This window comes from Silurus aristotelis, assembly GCF_946808225.1.
Source record: "Silurus aristotelis genome assembly, chromosome: 19".
Classification (NCBI taxonomy): Eukaryota; Metazoa; Chordata; class Actinopteri; order Siluriformes; family Siluridae; genus Silurus; species Silurus aristotelis.
This window is the reverse complement of record NC_139592.1, coordinates 3,256,455-3,277,001: the sequence shown is the minus strand read 5'-3', so window position 1 is coordinate 3,277,001 and position 20,547 is coordinate 3,256,455. Positions and strand designations below refer to the sequence as shown.

The 20,547-nt window shown below is 37.8% G+C and overlaps 1 protein-coding gene across 1 annotated transcript; it reads right to left on the bottom strand.

Moving 5' to 3' along the window:
* Positions 1 to 9,625: 9,625 nt before the first annotated feature.
* tbx18 (T-box transcription factor 18) lies at positions 9,626 to 20,473 on the bottom strand. Its single transcript, XM_083570296.1, has 8 exons — positions 20,031 to 20,473; positions 18,225 to 18,414; positions 17,939 to 18,040; positions 17,439 to 17,610; positions 16,792 to 16,959; positions 15,783 to 15,847; positions 12,821 to 12,915; positions 9,626 to 12,004 (listed from the first exon to the last, which is right to left on the bottom strand). The coding sequence occupies exons 1-8, from the start codon at positions 20,233 to 20,235 to the stop codon at positions 11,346 to 11,348; spliced, it is 1,656 nt and encodes a 551-aa protein (XP_083426422.1). The 5' UTR covers positions 20,236 to 20,473; the 3' UTR covers positions 9,626 to 11,345.
* Between the last annotated feature and the right edge of the window lie 74 nt (positions 20,474 to 20,547).

Below are 20,547 nucleotides of genomic sequence, written 5' to 3'. Positions count from 1 at the left end.
CCCCTGAAAACTAAAAGAGAGACCACAACAGATTAAAGCCAGCCTGATTCTAAAATACACACCGAGCTGGACGGGACATAACGTAACACTAAATAAAGTGTGTGTTAGCATGTAAATAAGAGTCTAGACAGTTGGAATGGGCTGACCTGGCTTTTACTTCAATTTCTAATACAGATTTCATGTAAGCTTCTCTTTAGACAGGAAATTTATAGAAGATATCAATTTCAGTGGAAGACACAGGTTCATGTATACTCCTAAGATTGACCATAGTTTAATTATTATTAGTAGTAGTATAGTAGTATTAGTAGTAGTAGTAGTAGTAGTATTTATTATTGTTTATTTGTTTATTTAGCCTTCCACATAATTTAATTGTATTGTATTTAATAAAATTTTACTTTACTTTATTTTATTGCATTGTATTATATTTTATTATAATTTTTCATATTGTAATAATCTTTTTTATAGTGTATCTTATTGTATTTTATTCTAATTTATTATTTTATTACTTTTGGAAGGAGTCTCCAGTTTCAGTGTCATGACAGGTAAAGCTGCAACTTCCAGCAAGGAAAATCCTCAGGACAGGGACAGAGAAGCAAGACAAGCTGCATTTTTTTTTGTTTGATCGTTTTTGCTTTATTATTTAGTTTAGTGGAGACTTGATGTTGCTGATCAAATAAGTGAAATAAGTTTTCCATGTTGTCCTTCGTCGATATAAATTAGCAATAGGAGCAGCGCCTTGTCGTTTCTGCTGAACCCGTGGAGAAAATAGGATGTAAGTTAATCCAATATTTGGTATATTACAGGATATTTTATTGATAAATAAAAAAGCAACCAAAATGTTACTAATAAATGAATTTAAATAATAAAAACTGGCCGAATGTGCCTGAAAAAGTCATTTTTCAACTGGTGTTTTTACTTTTGTAGTTTTATATTGAAAGCTACATTTTCCCAAGAAGTTCTGTCCAGCGGATATATAGAGTATATCATTTATTCTCTGGCACATTTCAGCCTTAGGAAGAGGAAGGCTGTTTCCTGAAGCTGTAACTCATTACACAGGCAAAGAGACAAAAAAAGTAAATGAGGGAAATGTACAGAAAAAGTAAAAAAATGGATGAGAGTGGAGATCTGAGTCTTCAGTTCTGTATATGTGTGTGTTTTGCTGTTATTTATTTGGTGTCAGCAAAAGGAAATTTTATAAAGCCATGCCACAGAGCAGCGTTGAAGATGACCATATCAGCAAACAGCACCATTAATCACTTCAGTGGAAGGGTTTGATGACAAAGATTAAAAGAGTGTAAGAGACACCAGTGAGCCTCAGATTACTGCAACTGTCATCAAATACCCACCAGGACACACACCCCGAGTTCCCCTGACATCAGGCAGGCTCTGTGCAGCACAGATGCTTTGCCTGGACACACACACACACACACACACACACACACACACACACACACACACACACACACACACACACACACACACACATTCACACACTGTATCCACTTGTCCTTTCACACTGCTGTGAATTATTTTTCTCTCAGTGACCAGCTATGCTTCACATGGCACTTCTCATTGCACTCTCTTGACCTCCTTGTTGGACATTTACCATCTCACAATCTTATTCCCAAATCACGTTATAGAAATTCCAACATTCTAATATGTTTTCATTGATTTGGTGATGGAAGTCCCTCTTGCTGCTAAGAACTAGAGTTCAGTTCCGACCAGCTGAATGGTGTCATGGAAATGGATTCAACTCAATGCTTTCAGACTAAACATTGTGCTTAATGTGTTGTGTTAAGCTCAACAGTGTGGTCAAAAAAGTGTTTAATTAGGTTCCAAGGGTTAAACTTATAAGTGGAGTCAGATTACATTAAGCATTAATTATGTACATTAAGTACAAGTACTTCTCCAGCAAGTTCAACTCTTCTACTAAGAGTTGCGTAATGCAGAATATTCGTTCAGCGTCATCACTGGGACATGGGAATATATGGTTTATAGCAGAACAAAAGCATAAAACATTTAAGGTTTAGCCATTTTAAAAAGATCCAGCCATGTTCCTGGTCATTTTTGAACTACAAAATAGTGACGTTTTCTGAATGGTGGGGTTTATAACGTTTCCAAGTCTTTCTGAAAATGTTTCTTCATTTCAAGGGTTACCTTGACTCTAATTGTTAGATCTCAACCCTCTAGCTAAAAGAGCTTCACTGTGCAGACAGATAGCTGAGAAAAATTATAGAATGGAATATACACCAATCAAACATAACATTATGACCACCTGCCTAATATTACTTTGGTCCCTCTTTTGCTGCCAAAACACTCCTGACCGGTCGAGCATCAACAGCATCAACTTCTTCAGCAATCTGAGCTACAGGAGCTCGTCTGTTGGATCAGAACACACGGACCAGCCTTCGCTCCCCACATGCATCAATGAGTCTTGGCTGCCTACGACCCTGTCGCCGGTTCACCACTGTTCCTTCCTTGGACCAATTTTGATAGATACTGACCACTGCAGACCAGGAACATTCCACAAGAGCTGCAGTTATGGATATCCTCTGACCCAGTCGTCTAGACGTCACAATTTGGTCCTTGTCAAACTCACGCAAATCCTTATGCTTAGCCATTTTTTTTTCCTAACACATCAACTTTGAGGACAAAATGTCCACTTGCTGAAGAGATCAAGGGTTTATTTACTTCACCTGCCATAATGTTATAATATCATAACATTATGCCTGGTCAGGATTCAGCAGAAGCTCGTATCCAGAATGACATATCTCGTTTATACATCCGAGCCACTGAAGGTTAAGGGCCATTTTCCCTTCTGTTAATTGCCAGTGTCTTGTGTAGTGTTGGGCAAACATCAGCACTAAATACTGCACCACATGTGGTCAAGCTGTAGGACTTTCAGCACCTCTGTGTGTTTAGTGGAGAATGCTAAGCATTCAACTCTGTTAAACAATGATCAACTGGCTAGCAGTCGGTCAACTGTCCCTGACGTCACATAGGACGTGATACAGAAGTAGATATATTTTTCTTGACCTACTGGCTATGACTTCTTTTTTTTATGCCTATATGTCAAGCTACCATCTAATTATATCTTTTTGTCTCCTGTGTCCATCTGAAACTTTTGTAAAAACTTAGATTTTTAAGAAAATGAGTGGAAAAAAGGTAACACTGTTGAATAGTTACTAAAAAGTTACATAATCTGTTAAGTAAAACACCTTAATGGTAGTAGTGATGGCATTACATCATAACACTTAGATGTTTTATGTACAGAAGACCGACATACACATTAATACATTGAATACAAGTAAATGGAATAACAGTGGCCTAGTGGGTACCACTTTTGCCTCACACCTTCGGGATCGAGGGTTTGAATACCACCCGACCATTTGTTCACAGAGTTTGCATGTTCTTCCTGGGGTTTGAAGGTTTCCTTTAGGTCTTCCAGTGACATTTACATTTATGACATTTGAGAGACAACCTTATCCAGAGCAACTTACAACTCAAGGACCCAGCAAGTTCCAATGCCTTACTCCAAAGTCATATGCTCTAGGCTGAATTTCAAAGTGTAATAATGTTCTGCGAATGCTTGGCATCCCATCCAAAAAGAAATATATAATACATAATAGATTAAGTTTATTTATTTATTCATTCATTCCTCCAAGCTGTTCATCCATTCACATTTCCGAAGAAAAACAAAAAATGTCCTATCATTGACAAGAAAGCCCTCTGTTTCTCTACGCAGCTTTCCACAATTTACATGAAATTGCAAAAAAAATGCATTAAGTGCCTCCGTCACCTCGGCACGGCCCGTGTACAGGACTTTATGCTCAGTCGTGAGTGACTATGCCTAAAAACACAGGCTCTACTGTAAAATGTTTGTATTAGTCATATGCTAACGGAGGAGGAAGCAGACGGACTGCCGGCACGAACTCCGACTGTGCTTTTTGAAGCTATTTGTAGCTAAATTGTGGATGAATCGCATTATGTAGCCCACCACGTATGAATATATTCAAGTACACGTGACTATATGATGTCGCTTGTACCTTACGCTGATGTTAATGTGGTACGATTGATAAATGAGGAGTTATTCCAGTTTATTAATATGAATTATTTATTACAAACTGACGTAAACGTTTGTGCATAAAGGCTGTTTATTTTCTTGCAATGCAGCAAAAATACATTCAGGATGATCTAAAGGTGAAGGAAAGATGCTAAAACCGTATGCTGGGCATGGAGTTCGATGAAGGAGGGTAAAAAGAACAAAGTTTGGACTTGAACAAGTGCAGAATGTCTCATTAAATCGAGGTAAGAGTGTAATTTAAGTGCGGCTCAAAACACACTAATCAATAGTGAGGTAGTTACAGTTACTACCATGCGATTACCATTAAGGTGATCATTTTCCAGGAAAGTTTTCCACAAAAATCCAATTATTCCCCTGCTATTTGAGAATAATACAATATATTCTTTTATTTATCTAAAGTTACAGTTCATGTTGTTGAATTTTGTTCTACAACTTTATTAGAACTAAGAAGAGCTCTAAGCAGTTCTTTCGTTAAACTTTCTTTTATTCTCTATTTTTAATCTCTTGTCTCTTGAGTAAAACATACATGTTACCGAGAACCTGGAAGACTTTCATGTTGCGGAAAATCTACTGGGAATCACGAAGCGCTGACACTGGAGACTCCTTCCAGGAACTTTTAATAAACTTCCCCTAATAGAGAATGTCTCAATACAACACAGTCCCACAGCACTTCCTGATGTAGTCACTAACTTTAATCGATTGTCACTCAACACGACTGCGTCCGTCTAGCTCCGGTCTCCATAGCAACGGAGGCAGAGGATCATGGGTAATGCCGACAGAAATGTCAACGGTAATCATTTTACACCATTTTTCTTAGAGAATAAGGCAGAAAGTATACAGTTAGGGTTATGCTGTAATAAATGTGTGTGTCTCTAATTAACGCAGTGTCCTCAATTCACTGTGGGAGTATATGTACTGTATTTTGACTGGAAGGAACCACAGACGATGGTTTATAATAGCAAAAGAGTATCTTACCGAATTTTAAGCAATAAAAACAATGATAAAATCTCCTGCTTGAATGTTAAGTAATGGTGCTTGAAGATTAAAAAAATCAATAACGAACAAGAAAAAACATTACAGCGTCTGTGGTATCCAGTGGCAGAAAAAAAAAACTTTGTAGGAGGCACCAAAAATATTATATATATTATAATGTAATGTTGAAACACATTACATAGAAATCAATAGATTACATTTTGTGACTATATCAGGAAATGCCTTGAGACTGTGCCGCTTAATGATTACATCATTTGTTAACATAGATATAATAGAAAGGTTATCAAGACCTTCTGACCAATCAGAATTCAGCATTTATATATAATTATCTATATGTTTGCTATGATTAACTTTAACACACTGTTAACTCTCCAGTACACCTGCTAGATTTGAAGTGTTAATGTACTTAAATGTACTGAAAATGAGTCAGACATTGAGCTGTTATATGTGTGTGTGTGTGTGTGTGTGTGTGTGTGGTCAGGCTGTCACCTGTTTTTCAGATTCAACAAGCCAGTCATTCCTCGGTTCTAAAATAAAATGCCCCCCATTCTGCTTTAACACGACTCACCTTCAGTTTACAAGAAACACCTCGATGCCTGTCAGAAGTCCACACTCACAAACAGGACTCATGTGTCGTGCTTCGATATTGCGCCAACATTTTCCACCATTTAAACAGCCATTATTAATGAATTGGTAGTTCAATAACTTCATTCCCGCCTGATGCCATTTTACATTCAGTCTCGGAGCACGAAGAAGCATTTCAATGCCTTGTGTAATTTGACACTAATCTGATGTTTTCTTCAATTCAAAATGATTAAACTTTTATACTTATAACTTAGATTGAAAGAATATTCAATCCTCGATATTGCTCAAATTTGTTGAGGATAAAATGTTCTTATATCAAGTCATAGTCAGAGGTCAAACTTCTAAGATATAGAAAAGTCTTTATGGTTTCTTAATTACCAGGCAAACGTTTTTTTTTGTCTTATTAATCTCACAGGGAGATAAAATTTTTAATTATTGGGAAGAACTGACAGGTTATAGCTGAAATGACATACACTAAAAATTGTACTGTGTCTTATGGTCCACGTCTTTATTGGATAATATTAGATTTAAAAAATTGGATAAATTTTGTTTAAACACACACACACACACACACACACACACACACACACATATAACAGCTCAATGTCTGCCTCATTAACAGTACAATCGAGTACATTAACACTTAAATTTTATGCAATTAATCTAAATTTCTGTATCTGATTTTATCCAATAAATGTAATTATTAAGCAGCACAGCACAATACTTTATTGGTAATGGATAAAAACGGAAAGAAAAGTACACATTTAATTAACAAAAATCACTGTTTAAATGAAACAGCACGTTTCTTTAGGACATGCTGTTGGAAGAAAATAATCCCGTTCGCATCCCACCACCACCTCGCTGTTTATTTCCTTTATTCTTTGTAATTTTTCTTTTATAAAATCAGTAAGAATACCTAACCTCAGCCTCCAAGGCTGTTTGTCGAGCAATGTTTCTACAGTATATACAAATATATAATATTAATATGCTTATCTTCAGAATTGCTATTCGTGTATTGACAACATTTATTTTTTTTAAAGGATCCCAAAGACAGATTTTGAACTTGGATTTGTCGATGTCAGCATTTTACTATATTTATTTGTATTTTATGTTTTCTGTATAACAATCAGAACAAGTCAAACACTTGCCGATACAGGTACACTTTGTGTTAAAAAATAAAAAAAACAGCCAAAAGGAGAAAGAGCTTAATATTTCAGGACACTGAAAAGATATGGTTTGATCTTTGAAAGGAAATTTGTTGGGTCTGATTTATATTTTTGAGTATTTACAATAAGGCTTGAATGATTAGTGCTTGATAATTCCATGGTACATCTCTTTATATAATGGAGTTAGAGTTATAATTCTTGGGCCTGCGTTTTCAATAAAGTTCAGCTACAGCTGTGGTGCATAATGTGGTGCTGTAACAATCACTGATCCATTCATTCACTTCAAGTAAGCATTTTATCCTTGGCAGGGTTGTGGTGGATCTGGAGTGTGTCCCCAGAATGTCTAGATGTCGGGCACAATGCAAAAACACACACACACACACACACACACACACACACACACACACACACACACACACACACACACACACACACACACACACACAAAATCATTTAAACGTAATAAAATTTTTCCAAACAATCAATCCACGTATCTTTGCATATTTTTGCACACCTACTGTAAGATATACATACTACTTGTTCTATTTCCAGATTTTTTAAATAAAAGATTATAAAAAATACCTCTATGCTAATGTTATGTATGTCATATGTAAATATTCGTATAATTCATGAATTGCAAGTTCTCCCACTTAGAAATCATGGAGGGGTCTGAAATTGTCATCGTAGGTGCATGTCCACAGTGAGAGACATAATCTAAAAAAAAAAATCCAGAAATCACAATATATGATTTTTTAACTATTTATTTGTATGATACAGCTGCAAATAAGTATTTGAACACCTGTCTATCAGCTAGAATTCTGACCCTCAAAGACCTGTTAGTCTGCCTTTAAAATGTCCACCTCCACTACATTTATTATCCTAAATTAGATGCACCTGTTTGAGGTCGTTAGCTGCATAAAGACACCTGTCCACCCCATACAATCAGTAAGAATCCAACTACTAACATGGCCAAGACCAAAGAGCTGTCCAAAGACACTAGAAACAAAATTGTACACCTCCACAAGGCTGGAAAGGGCTACGGGGAAATTGCCAAGCAGCTTGGTGAAAAAAGGTCCACTGTTGGAGCAATCATTAGAAAATGGAAAAGGCTAAACATGACTGTCAATCTCCCTCGGACTGGGGCTCCATGCAAGATCTCACCTCGTGGGGTCTCAATGATCCTAAGGAAGGTGAGAAATCAGCCCAGAACTACACGGGAAGAGCTGGTCAATGACCTGAAAAGAGCTGGGACCACCATTTCCAAGGTTACTGTTGGTAATACACTAAGGCGTCATGGTTTGAAATCATGCATTTCAAAGCAGGTTCCTCTGCTTAAACCAGCACATGTCCAGGCACGTCTTAAGTTTGCCAATGACTATTTGGATGATCCAGAGGAGTCATGGGAGAAAGTCATGTGGTCAGATGAGACCAAAATAGAACTTTTGGGTCATAATTCCACTAAACGTGTTTGGAGGAAGAAGAATGATGAGTACCATCCAAAGAACATCATCCCTACTGTGAAGCATGGGGGTGGTAGCATCATGCTTTGGGGGTGACCACCTTCCCTTAGTTAGAGCATTGAAGATGGGTCGAGGCTGGGTCTTCCAACATGACAATGACCCGAAGCACACAGCCAGGATAACCAAGGAGTGGCTCTGTAAGAAGCATATCAAGGTTCTGGCATGGCCTAGCCAGTCTCCAGACCTAAACCCAATAGAGAATCTTTAGAGGGAGCTTAAACTCCGTGTTTCTCAGTGACAGGCCAGAAACCTGACTGATCTAGAGAAGATCTGTGTGGAGGAGCCAAAATCCCTCCTGCAGTGTGTGCAAACCTGGTGAAAAACTACAGGAAACGTTTGACCTCTGTAATTGCAAACAAAGGTACTGTACCAAATATTAACATTGACTTTCTTAGGTGTTCAAATACTTATTTGCAGCTGTATCATACAAATAAATAGTTAAAAAAATCATATATTGTGATTTCTGGATTTTTTTTTTAGATTATGTCTCTCACAGTGGACATGCACCTACAATGACAATTTCAGACCCCTCCATGATTTCTAAATGGGAGAACTTGCAAAATAGCAGCGTGTTCAAATACTTATTTTCCTCACTGTATATATATATATATATATATATATATATATATATATATATATATATATATATATATATATATATATATATATATATATATATACACATACACTTCTGCACACTCTTAAAAAAACTTTCTTATGCCTAATTATTACTTTTTCTTCTTATTTTTCTTCCTACTGTTTAATACTGTACGCTTTTTAATATTTAATATTTGCTGTAGTTTGTCTGAAGCCTTACATAAGAATTATATTGTACAAACTGTCACTGATATCTGTAAATATGATAAATAAAACTTGAACAGTGACATGTTTGTAAAAGAGATGGTGAGAGAAAACTGGAGAATTATCAATGCCATATCAATAAATTTTTAACTAAATTAATTTAATGTTTAAAAACTTTTTTTTTGTAATACAGAGAATTTCCTTATTGACATCCTGTGAGCATTTTGTTTTTACATTAACGCATTCATCAAGACCTCACACACACACACACACACACACACACACACACACACACACACACACACACACACACACACACACATATATATATATATATATATATATATATATATATATATATATATATATATATATATATATATATATATATATATATATATATATATATATATATATATATATACTGCATTGTTGTCAAGTCATTACATTGATTAACACTGACAAACCTCTCATTGTTTTGTACAATATGCATATATTTTATTTGGCTCAATAAAGTTGGTTTGCAATTCCTAGGCCAAAAATCTGTCAGAGAAAGTGTCAGTTTTGGACACTCAACAAACATCAAAAATAAAAAAGTTTGCCATAAGTGCACGAGTGAATTGATCCAACAATAACGACTTTTTTTTTTATGTATACAGACTTGCTTTAAAAAACAGTCATATTAAAGCTAATACATTTTGTCTATTAGACGAAAGAAAATGGAAGCTGGACCTTTTCTTTAGCTCCATTTCACTAAAATCTGACAGGGATAAACTATGAAACCTAATAATGGTTGCCAGAGCTTAATTTTAAATGCATTTGTCTGTTAAACAATGCCTTGGACAATAAGACAGGGTGTGGCGCTGGAGGTAGCAGAGCTGAAGATGCTGAGATTTTCATTAAGAGTGACGACGATAGGCGGGATTAGAAATGAGTTTATTAGAGGGACAGCGCATGTAGGTAATTTTGGAGACAAGGTCAGGGAGGCGAGATTGACACTGTTTGGACATGTGCAGAGGAGGGACATGGGGTATATCAGTAGGAGAATGCTGAGGATGAAGACATCGGGAAGGAGGAAAAGAGGAAGAACAAGAAGGAGGTTTATGGATGTGGTGAGGGAAAACATGCAGGTAGTTGGTTTAAAAGAGGCAGATGTAGAGGACAGGGGGTATGGAGACGGATGAAAGAAGAAGAAGATACAATGCCATGGCCTACATTTCTAAATCACCTCAGTAGAGAAGTTTAGATCAAATTTCCACATTGTAACTTAGTCAATATGGGCTAGAGCAATTTTTTACTCACTGTTGCTTTACCTTTCCAATTTCAGATGATGCCTCATAAACCATGATGCTAGCTGGAAGCCATTCAGGCCATACGCAGCAGAGTTGCAAAATCTGGGCATCCGATTCTAAACCCTGTACTGACTACTGCTGATTTCTTGCTTGCAAACTCTGCCTAATACCAACAAAAGTATAATACCGAATCCACTTGCAGCCAAAGCTCAAAGCTCGGGTCCAGTGGGACTACAGGTTTTTATTTCTTTCCTAACTTGAAGCCCGGTTTTTGCTACCGCCTCCTTCTGGTCTCGCAGGCTCCGAGTTGATCAGTTGGTAAGAAGCTATTTTGGATTCTGGGTCAGCTCATACCAGGAGTGTCTCTCGGAAACCTATGAAAAATAGGCACCGTTCGCTGTACTGACAGTACGGAGAAGTCAGATTCTAGAATAGAAGTGTGTGTGGCAAAGAGAGAGAAAGAGAGGGCACTCCAAAGCTTTTAATGTGAAATGCTCTCCAAACTTTGAAAGTACTTTTAAGGCATACATGGTGTCCAATCTTGCTTGGCCTGTGTTCAGCTCTTTCCTAGTTGATTGCAAAAATTTATTTCAACCACAGTCCAATTTCTTGCCCATCAGTCCATAGGATGTCTACTGTATCCAGAAGCCAGTAGGAGATTTGACTTAAACCTTCACTGTAACACTTAGAGTCTGGCTGTAACCTCCAGATAACGATAAGGCTACAAATAATAGATGCTTTCCTCCATCTCGATCCATAAAATACTTGCTCAGCGCTGAAAGTTTCATCATTTCTTAGCCTTTGTCAACAATCTCATATGACTGTCCAATAAAGGAAGCTTTGAGAGTCTGTTTCGGCCACCTGTCTGTGTCAATGTCATAGTGTGGAGGTCAAAGTTCATAGTTCAAGCCATGTGGGCAGTGACCTGAGAAGTGGAACTTGTCAGCCCTAATGTCCGTGAGTCAAAGAGAGATTGTTGACTCCCACTGAGCATATGCAGACCATCCACTGAGGACAGAACTTGCCTGTCTGTTAAAGTACCGCTCGGGGACGAACCCAGCACCGAGCTCTGTGTGGCAGCCATCTTTTCCGGACTAGCAGCCAATCGTGGCGAAGTGGAGAAGTTGTATCCGTAAAGGCTGTACGGACTGTGGAGACGGAAGCCGTTGTACGAGCTCGATGCACTCTGATTGGTGGAAAAGGCATTGTGGGCGGAGCTTGGCATGAAATATTGGAGCTGGGGGGTGTGACCAGGCATTCCAGGGATCTGGATTGGAAGGCCAGTCTGTGTGCAGGAAAACGCCTCTCCATCTGAGCCGCCCACATAGGCAGGGTTTCTTGGCGAGGAAAATGCGTCGGATGCAGGGCTGGCCAATCGGCTGTACGAGTCTGCCGTGAGGGGCGTGGCGAATCGATGCAGAGCATGGCCGGTTCGACTGCAGGCTGAGTAGTCGCACACAGGCCCCGTCCCCGTGGCCAGGTGAAATGGGGAGGAGCACGACGATGCCGAGAGTAAGTGGGTATGTGCTGAAGAGCCGACCACTCCGTGAGAACCTGTCGCACCTACAATCCACACACATATACAACATTACAACATGTATTGGATAACAGTAATCAAATACACTGCAGCAGGATCAGTAAACTGGTGTGTTCAACCTGAAGGTTGTCGCAAAACTGCCGAAATGTCCCAGGGTTCATTGTCTTGGCAGTGATTTAAATAAAAATGGAAGAGTTATGTGTTTCCATTGATCAAAAACTATTTACAAAGCTCAAAGCCACGCTGACCATGATTGCATGATTTGGAAATCCACACTAACCGCAAGCCATTTTGGATCCACCATAAACAGAGCAGTTGTGGGTCGCTTGAGTCCACACAACAAGCAAATTCTTATCCATTCCTTGGATCCTTTATTAGGATCTTAACCACTTAACCAAACGCTCCAGGAAGGAATATACACAATGTTCTGTTCTAATTATATATGCTACTAAATAATAAAGAGTTGGTGTTGTATTTTGATTGGGTGGATTTCTGGCTTGTTTCTGTGCAATAAATGCTATGTTACTATTATAAGACTATATAAGCAATATTACCTTTTTTTTTTTTTTTATTAAGTGTTTTAAGAGTTTTTTCTTTTTATAAAAAATATAATCACTGTGATGTTTACTGTCAGTACTTTGAACTTGTCTTGACCCATATTTCACCCTGCCCAAATTAGAACAACATATTTCCACTCGTGCAAAGAACACAAGCATACACCCCTTCCCCCATTATACACACACATGCACACACACACACACACACTAAATGTACATACATGCAGATACACATAGATGTATTTTCACATTTAAGTAAAATAATCAACCAGGACATTTCTGTACCTTGCTTTGTCATTCCCGGTATATCCTCAAACGTCAGCGTTCGGAGTGAAGGCCTCCAGAAAGCATACGACTCCACGAGAGCCTCCAGACCCATCCTGTAATAAGATACAATTCTTAGACTGCTTGTACGACGGATAAACTTTAATCTGAATTGTACATATCAATTAATCCACATACAGCAAGTTTTACACTTTAGGAACAAAAGACAAGGATTGGTTCTGAAATGCCAGCATGTATAATTCATATATTCTTAATATTTATATTTGGCATATGCCCTAATTCAGAGCAGCTTATAGTTATCTCAGTTATGAAGATAAGTAATTGAAAGATGAGGGCCTTGCTCGAGGGCCCAGCAGTGGTAGTTTGGTGGTGCTGAGATTTGATCCATTGACCTTCCAATCAGTCCAACATCTTAATTAGTGAACTACAACTTCTCTCTATATATATCTATATATCATTTGTATATACACTGTGTATAACCTTTGAACAGTTGTACATACAATGTACATATTCCATATTGTAGATTTATATATCCCACATTATCTAAACATATTATGCATTACACACATTTTGCTCTTATCTATCTATCTATCTATCTATCTATCTATCTATCTATCTATCTACCTATCTACCTATCTATCTATCTATCTATCTATCTATCTATCTATCTATCTATCTATCTATCTATCTATCTATCTATCTATCTATCTATCTATCTATCCATCCATCCATCCATCCATCCATCCATCCATCCATCCATCTATCTTTCTACGAACTGCAAATAGAAATGCAAGAGCAACAATACAGTCTGATACTCTGGAGTAACGTTACTGTTGTAGTGATTTAATAATCAATGTTGAACCACAATCAAACCATCCACTTCTCAATTCTGATTGGTCAGCGGTTGTGGCAGTAATGCCAGCTGTAACTCAAATATTATTTATTTAATGCTCTCTAATATGCAATTGTTTCCAAAGCAACAACGAATGCACTTGGATTTGACACGTGGGATCATTAACACCTAATAATGACTGTTAAGCGTTCTGTACGGAAATGTTTACTGAGACCGAGTCGAATGCGTGGTTAGTTTTCCAAAACGTGTTTCAGAAAGATAACTTTGTGCCTTCAGAGATTCTCAGGGACATGACTAAGCTGTGTTTTATTTTGCAACTCATTCCAAGCTTTTATAAATGTCATCATGTAACTGAGAAAGGTTGCATTTACAACGGTTTTGTTCTTCGGTAGTAAACGCAAAATTGTAATATTCTGGGAAATTGCTGTGGTGTAATAGGAATAATAGAAGTGCTGTCAGAGAAAAATAAACACAGCTGCACATCTGGCCGTGCCACACCATCCAGTCAAAGATTAGATTATTACAGCAGTGTGTAAAACAACACCACCAAAAAAACAAGAACAGAACCATATGAATAAAAAAATTACAATATTAATAAAAACCAATATATATATATATAAATGTTTACATTTTTTTATCAATATTATTTTATATATATATATATATATATATATATATATATATATATATATATATATATATATTGAGCACTTTTATAAATAGCAACATGTTAAAGCCATAAAATGTGCAAAACTGTAACACACCTTATACTTTAACTAACATAAAGAAATGGAAAAATAATAAAGCTGCACACCGCCGATAGAGCAGCAGTCGCTGGCTGCCATTACTGTGTCCAACGCTGGCAGCCATCTTACTGCGGGCCTCATTTCTTATCACCATGCTTTTGCAGTACTCAGGTAATGAGGAACATAAACTGTGTGTGTGTCTCTGTGTGTGTGTGTGTGTGTGTGTGTGTGTGTGTGTGTGTGTGTGTGTGTGTGTGTCAGCAGGTATTTCTGCACGGCTGTAATTATTTTCACACGGTAGGATCAGACACAGAGTGCAGGAAGCCACAGTTAAAGCTTTATGAGGAGAGAGAAAGAGATGGAGAAAAGGCCAAGGTAATGACGGCTCTCAGCGCTCCTCGTTAGCATGGCCGTTCCGCTACCCCAGTGCCACTCAGGCGATAACTCGCACAAGATGTCTCGACTTGTTTCGAGCCCCAGGTTTTTTTAATATTTTTTTTATCTCGAGCTACTCGGCTGCTCGGTTTTTTGTTCAGCTCCTTAACTTCTCCTATCATTGTGAAATGAGAGAAGTGAGAGCTGTCGTGAAACGAGCAAGAGAACAAGAGAGAGAGAAATGGATGGAGGGAGGAAAAGAAGGAGGAAGAAGGGGGTTCCACGTGGTCTGGTGCTTTTCAGCAGGGTGTTAAAAACGTTCTCGTTTAAAACTAATGAGCAGAGTAAAACCCCCCCGCTGAGACTCCATGCCAGCACCACAACCGCCTTATTACTGGGCAACCTCCATTTCCTGTTTATGCGCTTATTTATTTATTTTCCGGTTCTTACTTTAGGACAAAGATCGTTTTTATTGTCTCGTACATTTTTGAATGTATTTATTTAATTTTAGGACAATTTTCTTATTCTTTGATTTTTTTTTTTTTTTTTGGGATAAAAGGAATAAAGGACTTTATAGCGACACTGCTTTTATTTCTTGTTTTGTATTTATTTTGTCGGGGCCGTGCCGGAATGTTGGCGATCTGCTCAGTTTGGCTTCAAGAAACACTTTTTTTTTTCTCCTCTCTTGCAAAAATAATTATCAGATAATCCCGTAATGCAGCCTGCTGGTTCTCAAATAACTTCACACTGACATCAGGGCGCAGAGAACATGAGCAACCAAGACTCCATTTAAAACGTGTCTGTTTACATTCTGCAAAACTCTATTTTTAATTTTTTATGTCTTTTGTAATAACGATGTAATTACAATGTAATAATAGTATAATAATCATAGTATTAATATTAAAAATATGATGCAATATTTTATTCACTCAGAGCTGTTGAACATGTAGAGTTAATTCATTACAGAAAATAGAAAGGTTGTCTTTACCTGTTTCGCCCTGAGTCTCGGAATCCTTTTGCAAATGGATTTCTGTCTATTTTTAGTCTTGTGATCTGAAAACACACACACACACACACACACACACACACACACACACACACACACACACACACACACACACACACACACACACATTGACATTTCTTTACTGACCCACAGCCTGTTATGCCAAGTCCTCTGACCCATTGCAAGTGACCTGTGTCCCATAATGCAATGTGGGGAAGGTCTTTCATAAGTCGTATATGCTGCATGTGCAAGTGTGTGTGTGTGTGTGTGTGTGTGTGTGTGTGTGTGTGTGTGTGTGTGTGTGTGCTTATGCAGGGAAAAGGACCTCTTTTCTTGGACAAATTAATACAAATCTTTATGCTACTCAAAACTAATTGCGCTCAAAAACATTTTCATACGCTGTTAATGTGATCGACAGAATTCACCAATGAATAAATGAATAAATAAATAAAAAAATAAAAAAATTAATAAAGCCACCCAAACCCCCCAAAATAATAATAATAATAATAATAATAATAATAATAATAATAATAATAATAATAATAAAGAAACCTTGTCAACAGACAAATATTCTAACCCAAACTCACTTAAGAGAAAAAAAGCAAACTCTTTTAGAAGTCCATCAGAAACGTGCGCTAAAATAAAAAAAATGGCGCAAATGCCCTACAAGTCTTACGAAGCCAAAAAAGTCGCTAGCGAAGAGCGGAAAAATTATAAGCATAGCTAAATAAATGCTTAAAATACCTTACTATTTATGGCTAGGTTGTTCTTTATGGGGTGTTTTATATTGTTTGTATTGCTGACAGATCCCAGACGTCTTTGATCTTCGGTCTCATGTAATAAAACTCCTGCAACTTGAACTGAACTCGCTCGAAATGTTCGCCGTACACAAAACAATTCCATAGGAGTAGCATCCTAGCAGGAGCTTCCTCGAGAAGTTAATCGTGGCATGAGATCAGGCTGAAGCTATGAGGAGTCCGGTGTGAGTTACCTGTTGGTTTTGGTAGGCGGTGACCGTAGTGAACACCGTCTCAGGGAAGGAGAAGGCCTTCACTCCGTCGCCGCTCGGCACCGCTTTGACCGGCGAGAGCTCGTCGCCGCACTCTTTACGGATGACGTGGACGCGCGGCTGGTACTTGTGCATGGAGTGTAGAATGATCTGGAAAACATTATCCCGTGCATCCGTGTTTAGAGTTTGGGGTGAAACGGAGGAATTACCGACGCAGTTTTCTACTTCAATAAAAACACACGTGCTCGCGTTTTCAAAGCCGGAGCAGGCCATTGTGGACCAGCTCGCTGCAGGAATGCTTTCAATTGAGTTTGTTTACAACCTTCCACATTACAACATGTTTAGGTCTTTAAAATAATTCAGCAAAACAAAATGCGCACCGGGCGACAATCGCTAGCATGTGTCTTTAACAGGTATATAAAAAAGAGTAGGCTGCTCTAATTATAACATTTAACCTCATTAAAGATCAGAGTCGAAATCTTTCAAATGGGCCTACGTTTGTCTCTACAGCCGAAAGCGGAAAAAAAAAGAACGTGAGGCTTTTTTCTAAATTCCTATTCACATCCAAGTCGTAATGAAGTTCTGCAAAAAATCTAAAAAAACATCGCCATTAGCGAATGTTTGCTTACATGGCCCTGGTCGTCCAGCTCGTTATTGGTTAGTTTGAGTTTGTCGAAGCTGATGACCTGGCGCATCCACGTCTCACCAGAAGCAGGAGAGTCCGGGTGGATGTACACACGTGGCGGTACGGGCGAATCCGCATTCCCTGCCACCATCCACTTGGAACTGTGGTACACGTATCTTCAAACAACCGAAAAAAGAAAACACCAGTTAGTGCTGATCTCACACAAGAAAACAGGCCATTGTTCGGCATTTCAGCAGTGGTGTGCATTTGTTTGGCCTGCATTTGTTACCTGACCTTCACATCCTAAAGGTTACACACCCAAAAGGGCAGTCAGGGTCATAACGCTCTTAAGCACCATTTGTACTGACTAAAGTGTGTGAGTTTGATCGAAAACCACTGAGCGTGTTTGGATTCCATTGCAGTTTTTTTTATTATTTTTATTTGGCTGTGTTTTTATCAGCATAAAGGGATACACTGATGAATAAATAAGAATTAGTTTGGAACCTGTAACGTTTATTGTCCACGGGGATGATGTCCATTGCGATGTAATATTGCTGGTGAGGGTCCAGTCCTGTAATTTTCACTCTCATTGCAGGGAACATTCGCCTGCAGGAGAAAATTAATATAATGAATGCAAATAAGTAATATAAAAGTATAAACATACATTTAGCACCAAACTTTTTTTTTTTTTTTATATATATCTTTTACATACATTTCTAAAATAGTTTTTGCATATACATTTATTTATTTTTTTTGCTATTACCGACACCACCGTTTCGCATGGACCCACCTGCCTGCTTTGGTGATGATCATCTCCGTGCCGATGTCGTGGAAGCGTTTCCACAGGTCCGAACCCTGCAGCTCCACGCGCGCCTCCTCCGCTCCGCGCGCTACCGTCGGCGGCGGCGGCGGTGACGCGAGCAGCTGCGAGCTCCGTGACGCCGGCCGAGGGCTGTCCGAGCCCGCGTCTTCACACTCCGCTAACACACACACACACACACACATAATAATAATAATAATAATAATAATAATAATAATAATAATAATAATAATAATAATAATAATAATAATAATAGTGTATTACTGTTGTTGTTGTTGTTGTTGTTGTTGTTGTTGTTTATGCGCCCAGTTCTCTACTATTCTATAATTTTACACTACTACTACCACTATGATGATGATGATGATGATGATGATGAAACAAAATGATAAATGATAAAATATGATGATGATAAAATACTGCATTGCTTGTATTTGCGTCTTTTTTAAAATATTTGTTTTTACTTTATCAGGTTAATTATTTATTGGAAATCCTAATGTTTTCATAACAAATATTTAGTCACCACGCGACCCAGTATAAAGAGTAATAATGGCTTAAAGCAGGAAACACAAAATTCTGCATTCAATTCATTTTGTCGGAAAAATTATTTTGTAAAAGCATTTTCAGTTGTTTCACTTTGCACATGTCTCCTGATCTACCAGGCCTCCTGTTCCAACAGCCAGAACAACATAAATAGCATATAAATAGTAATAATAATTCAACATATTCTTCAGTATATATTCAGTAAAGCTCATACAGAACTAAAACACATTCAGATTGTGTGCTTCTCATGATTTGTTGTTGTTTTAGTTTGTTATTTAGACCTTTTCTTTTCTTTTCTTTTCTTTTCTTTTCTTTTCTTTTCTTTTCTTTTCTTTTCTTTTCTTTTCTTTTCTGTCCTCTTTTGTTTTCTTTCCTTCGGCTGATTTTAAGAGAAGGTGTGTATCATCCAGAGAGCTGAGTGTATCATTCTAATACACATATATCTAATCTAATAACTCTGCAATCAGACCAGATCCAATTTTATTCTCACTAAACATATACCATATAATATAACTGTTAGAATTGCAATACAATTGCAAAGACTTTATATAATAATAATAATAATAATAATAATAATAATAATAATAATAATAATAATAATAATAATAGTAATAATAATAATAATAATAATAATAATAATAATAATAATAATAATAATAATAATAAATATGAGCATTTGGATTAGTGATGTTTTCATTAAATAAGATAGATTTTAAATTATACGTTTGTTATAGAATTTATATATATATATATATATATATATATATATATTTTTTTTTTTTTTTTACTGAAAATATATATATTTTATATATGCATAAAATCAATGATCTCTTCTATAATATAATATTTAAAAACTGACTGATCTTAAACTATTTTCTGATGCTTTTTGGGTGATTTTGTAAGAATTTTGCTTCCATTCGACATTAAAGCTGATCATTATTGCGCTTTTCTATTTAAATTAAATTTAAAAAATCCCCCTCCCACTAAAGAAATCTAATCTCAGAGCTCTGATCACTCAGGCCTAGTGTCTAATCTGCGTCTGATCCAAACACTACTCCTCAGACACTCTGTTCACGTCTGCAGAACGCACACCACTTTGTTTCTAGAGTAAAGTCTATTATTTGAAAAAAGATCTGTCCATCTGATCATCTGATCATCATCATCTGAGTGTCTTTGCTTCCTGTGATCTGATCTCTAAAAAAAACGAGAGAAAACACTCGGTTTTCAGGAACTTACGGGACGCGTCACAGTCCGTGTCACAGATCCGCCCGGCGCCGCACGCGCTCCCAGCCAGGCTCGCGACCTCGTTCAGCTCCCCGAAGCAGCTCTCGCTCTCCTCGTCTTCGAGTTTCCTCCGTTTCTCCGCGCCGATCAGCGCCTCCACCGAGAAAGCGTGCGCCTTCAGGCTCATGGTGCACGGAGACCGACGTTTCTCGGCCATGCTTTAAAAAAAAAATTGAAAAAGAAAACGTAACCCGGAGAGCATCCACTTGTGCACCGAATAATCTGAGTCGGTGATTTTTGTTTTTTTGTTTTGTTTTGTTTTGTTTTTATTCACCGTCACGGGACATCTACCACAACGCGCGCGAGACTGAAAGAATCCGAGAAGCGCTCACGTTCGACCTGCGCACGCGGACACCGAGAGACAGCGACCGACACCGGTTAAAGCGCCAATAACCGGGGCCTGAAAGGGGCCGGACCGGCGCGTGCCAATCACCAAACCGGGCGACCAATAGGAACGCAGAGCGCGCAG

Excerpts from the sequence above, each read along its gene's own strand:
- tbx18 (XM_083570296.1), bottom strand. The coding sequence starts at position 20,235 with ATGGCCGAGAAACGTCGGTCTCCGTGCACCATGAGCCTGAAGGCGCAC. Across the intron at positions 18,415-20,030 it reads CACGGACTGTGACGCGTCCC|CGGAGTGTGAAGACGCGGGC; the intron begins GTAAGTTCCTGA and ends TGTGTGTGTTAG. Across the intron at positions 18,041-18,224 it reads ATCATCACCAAAGCAGGCAG|GCGAATGTTCCCTGCAATGA; the intron begins GTGGGTCCATGC and ends TTTCTCCTGCAG.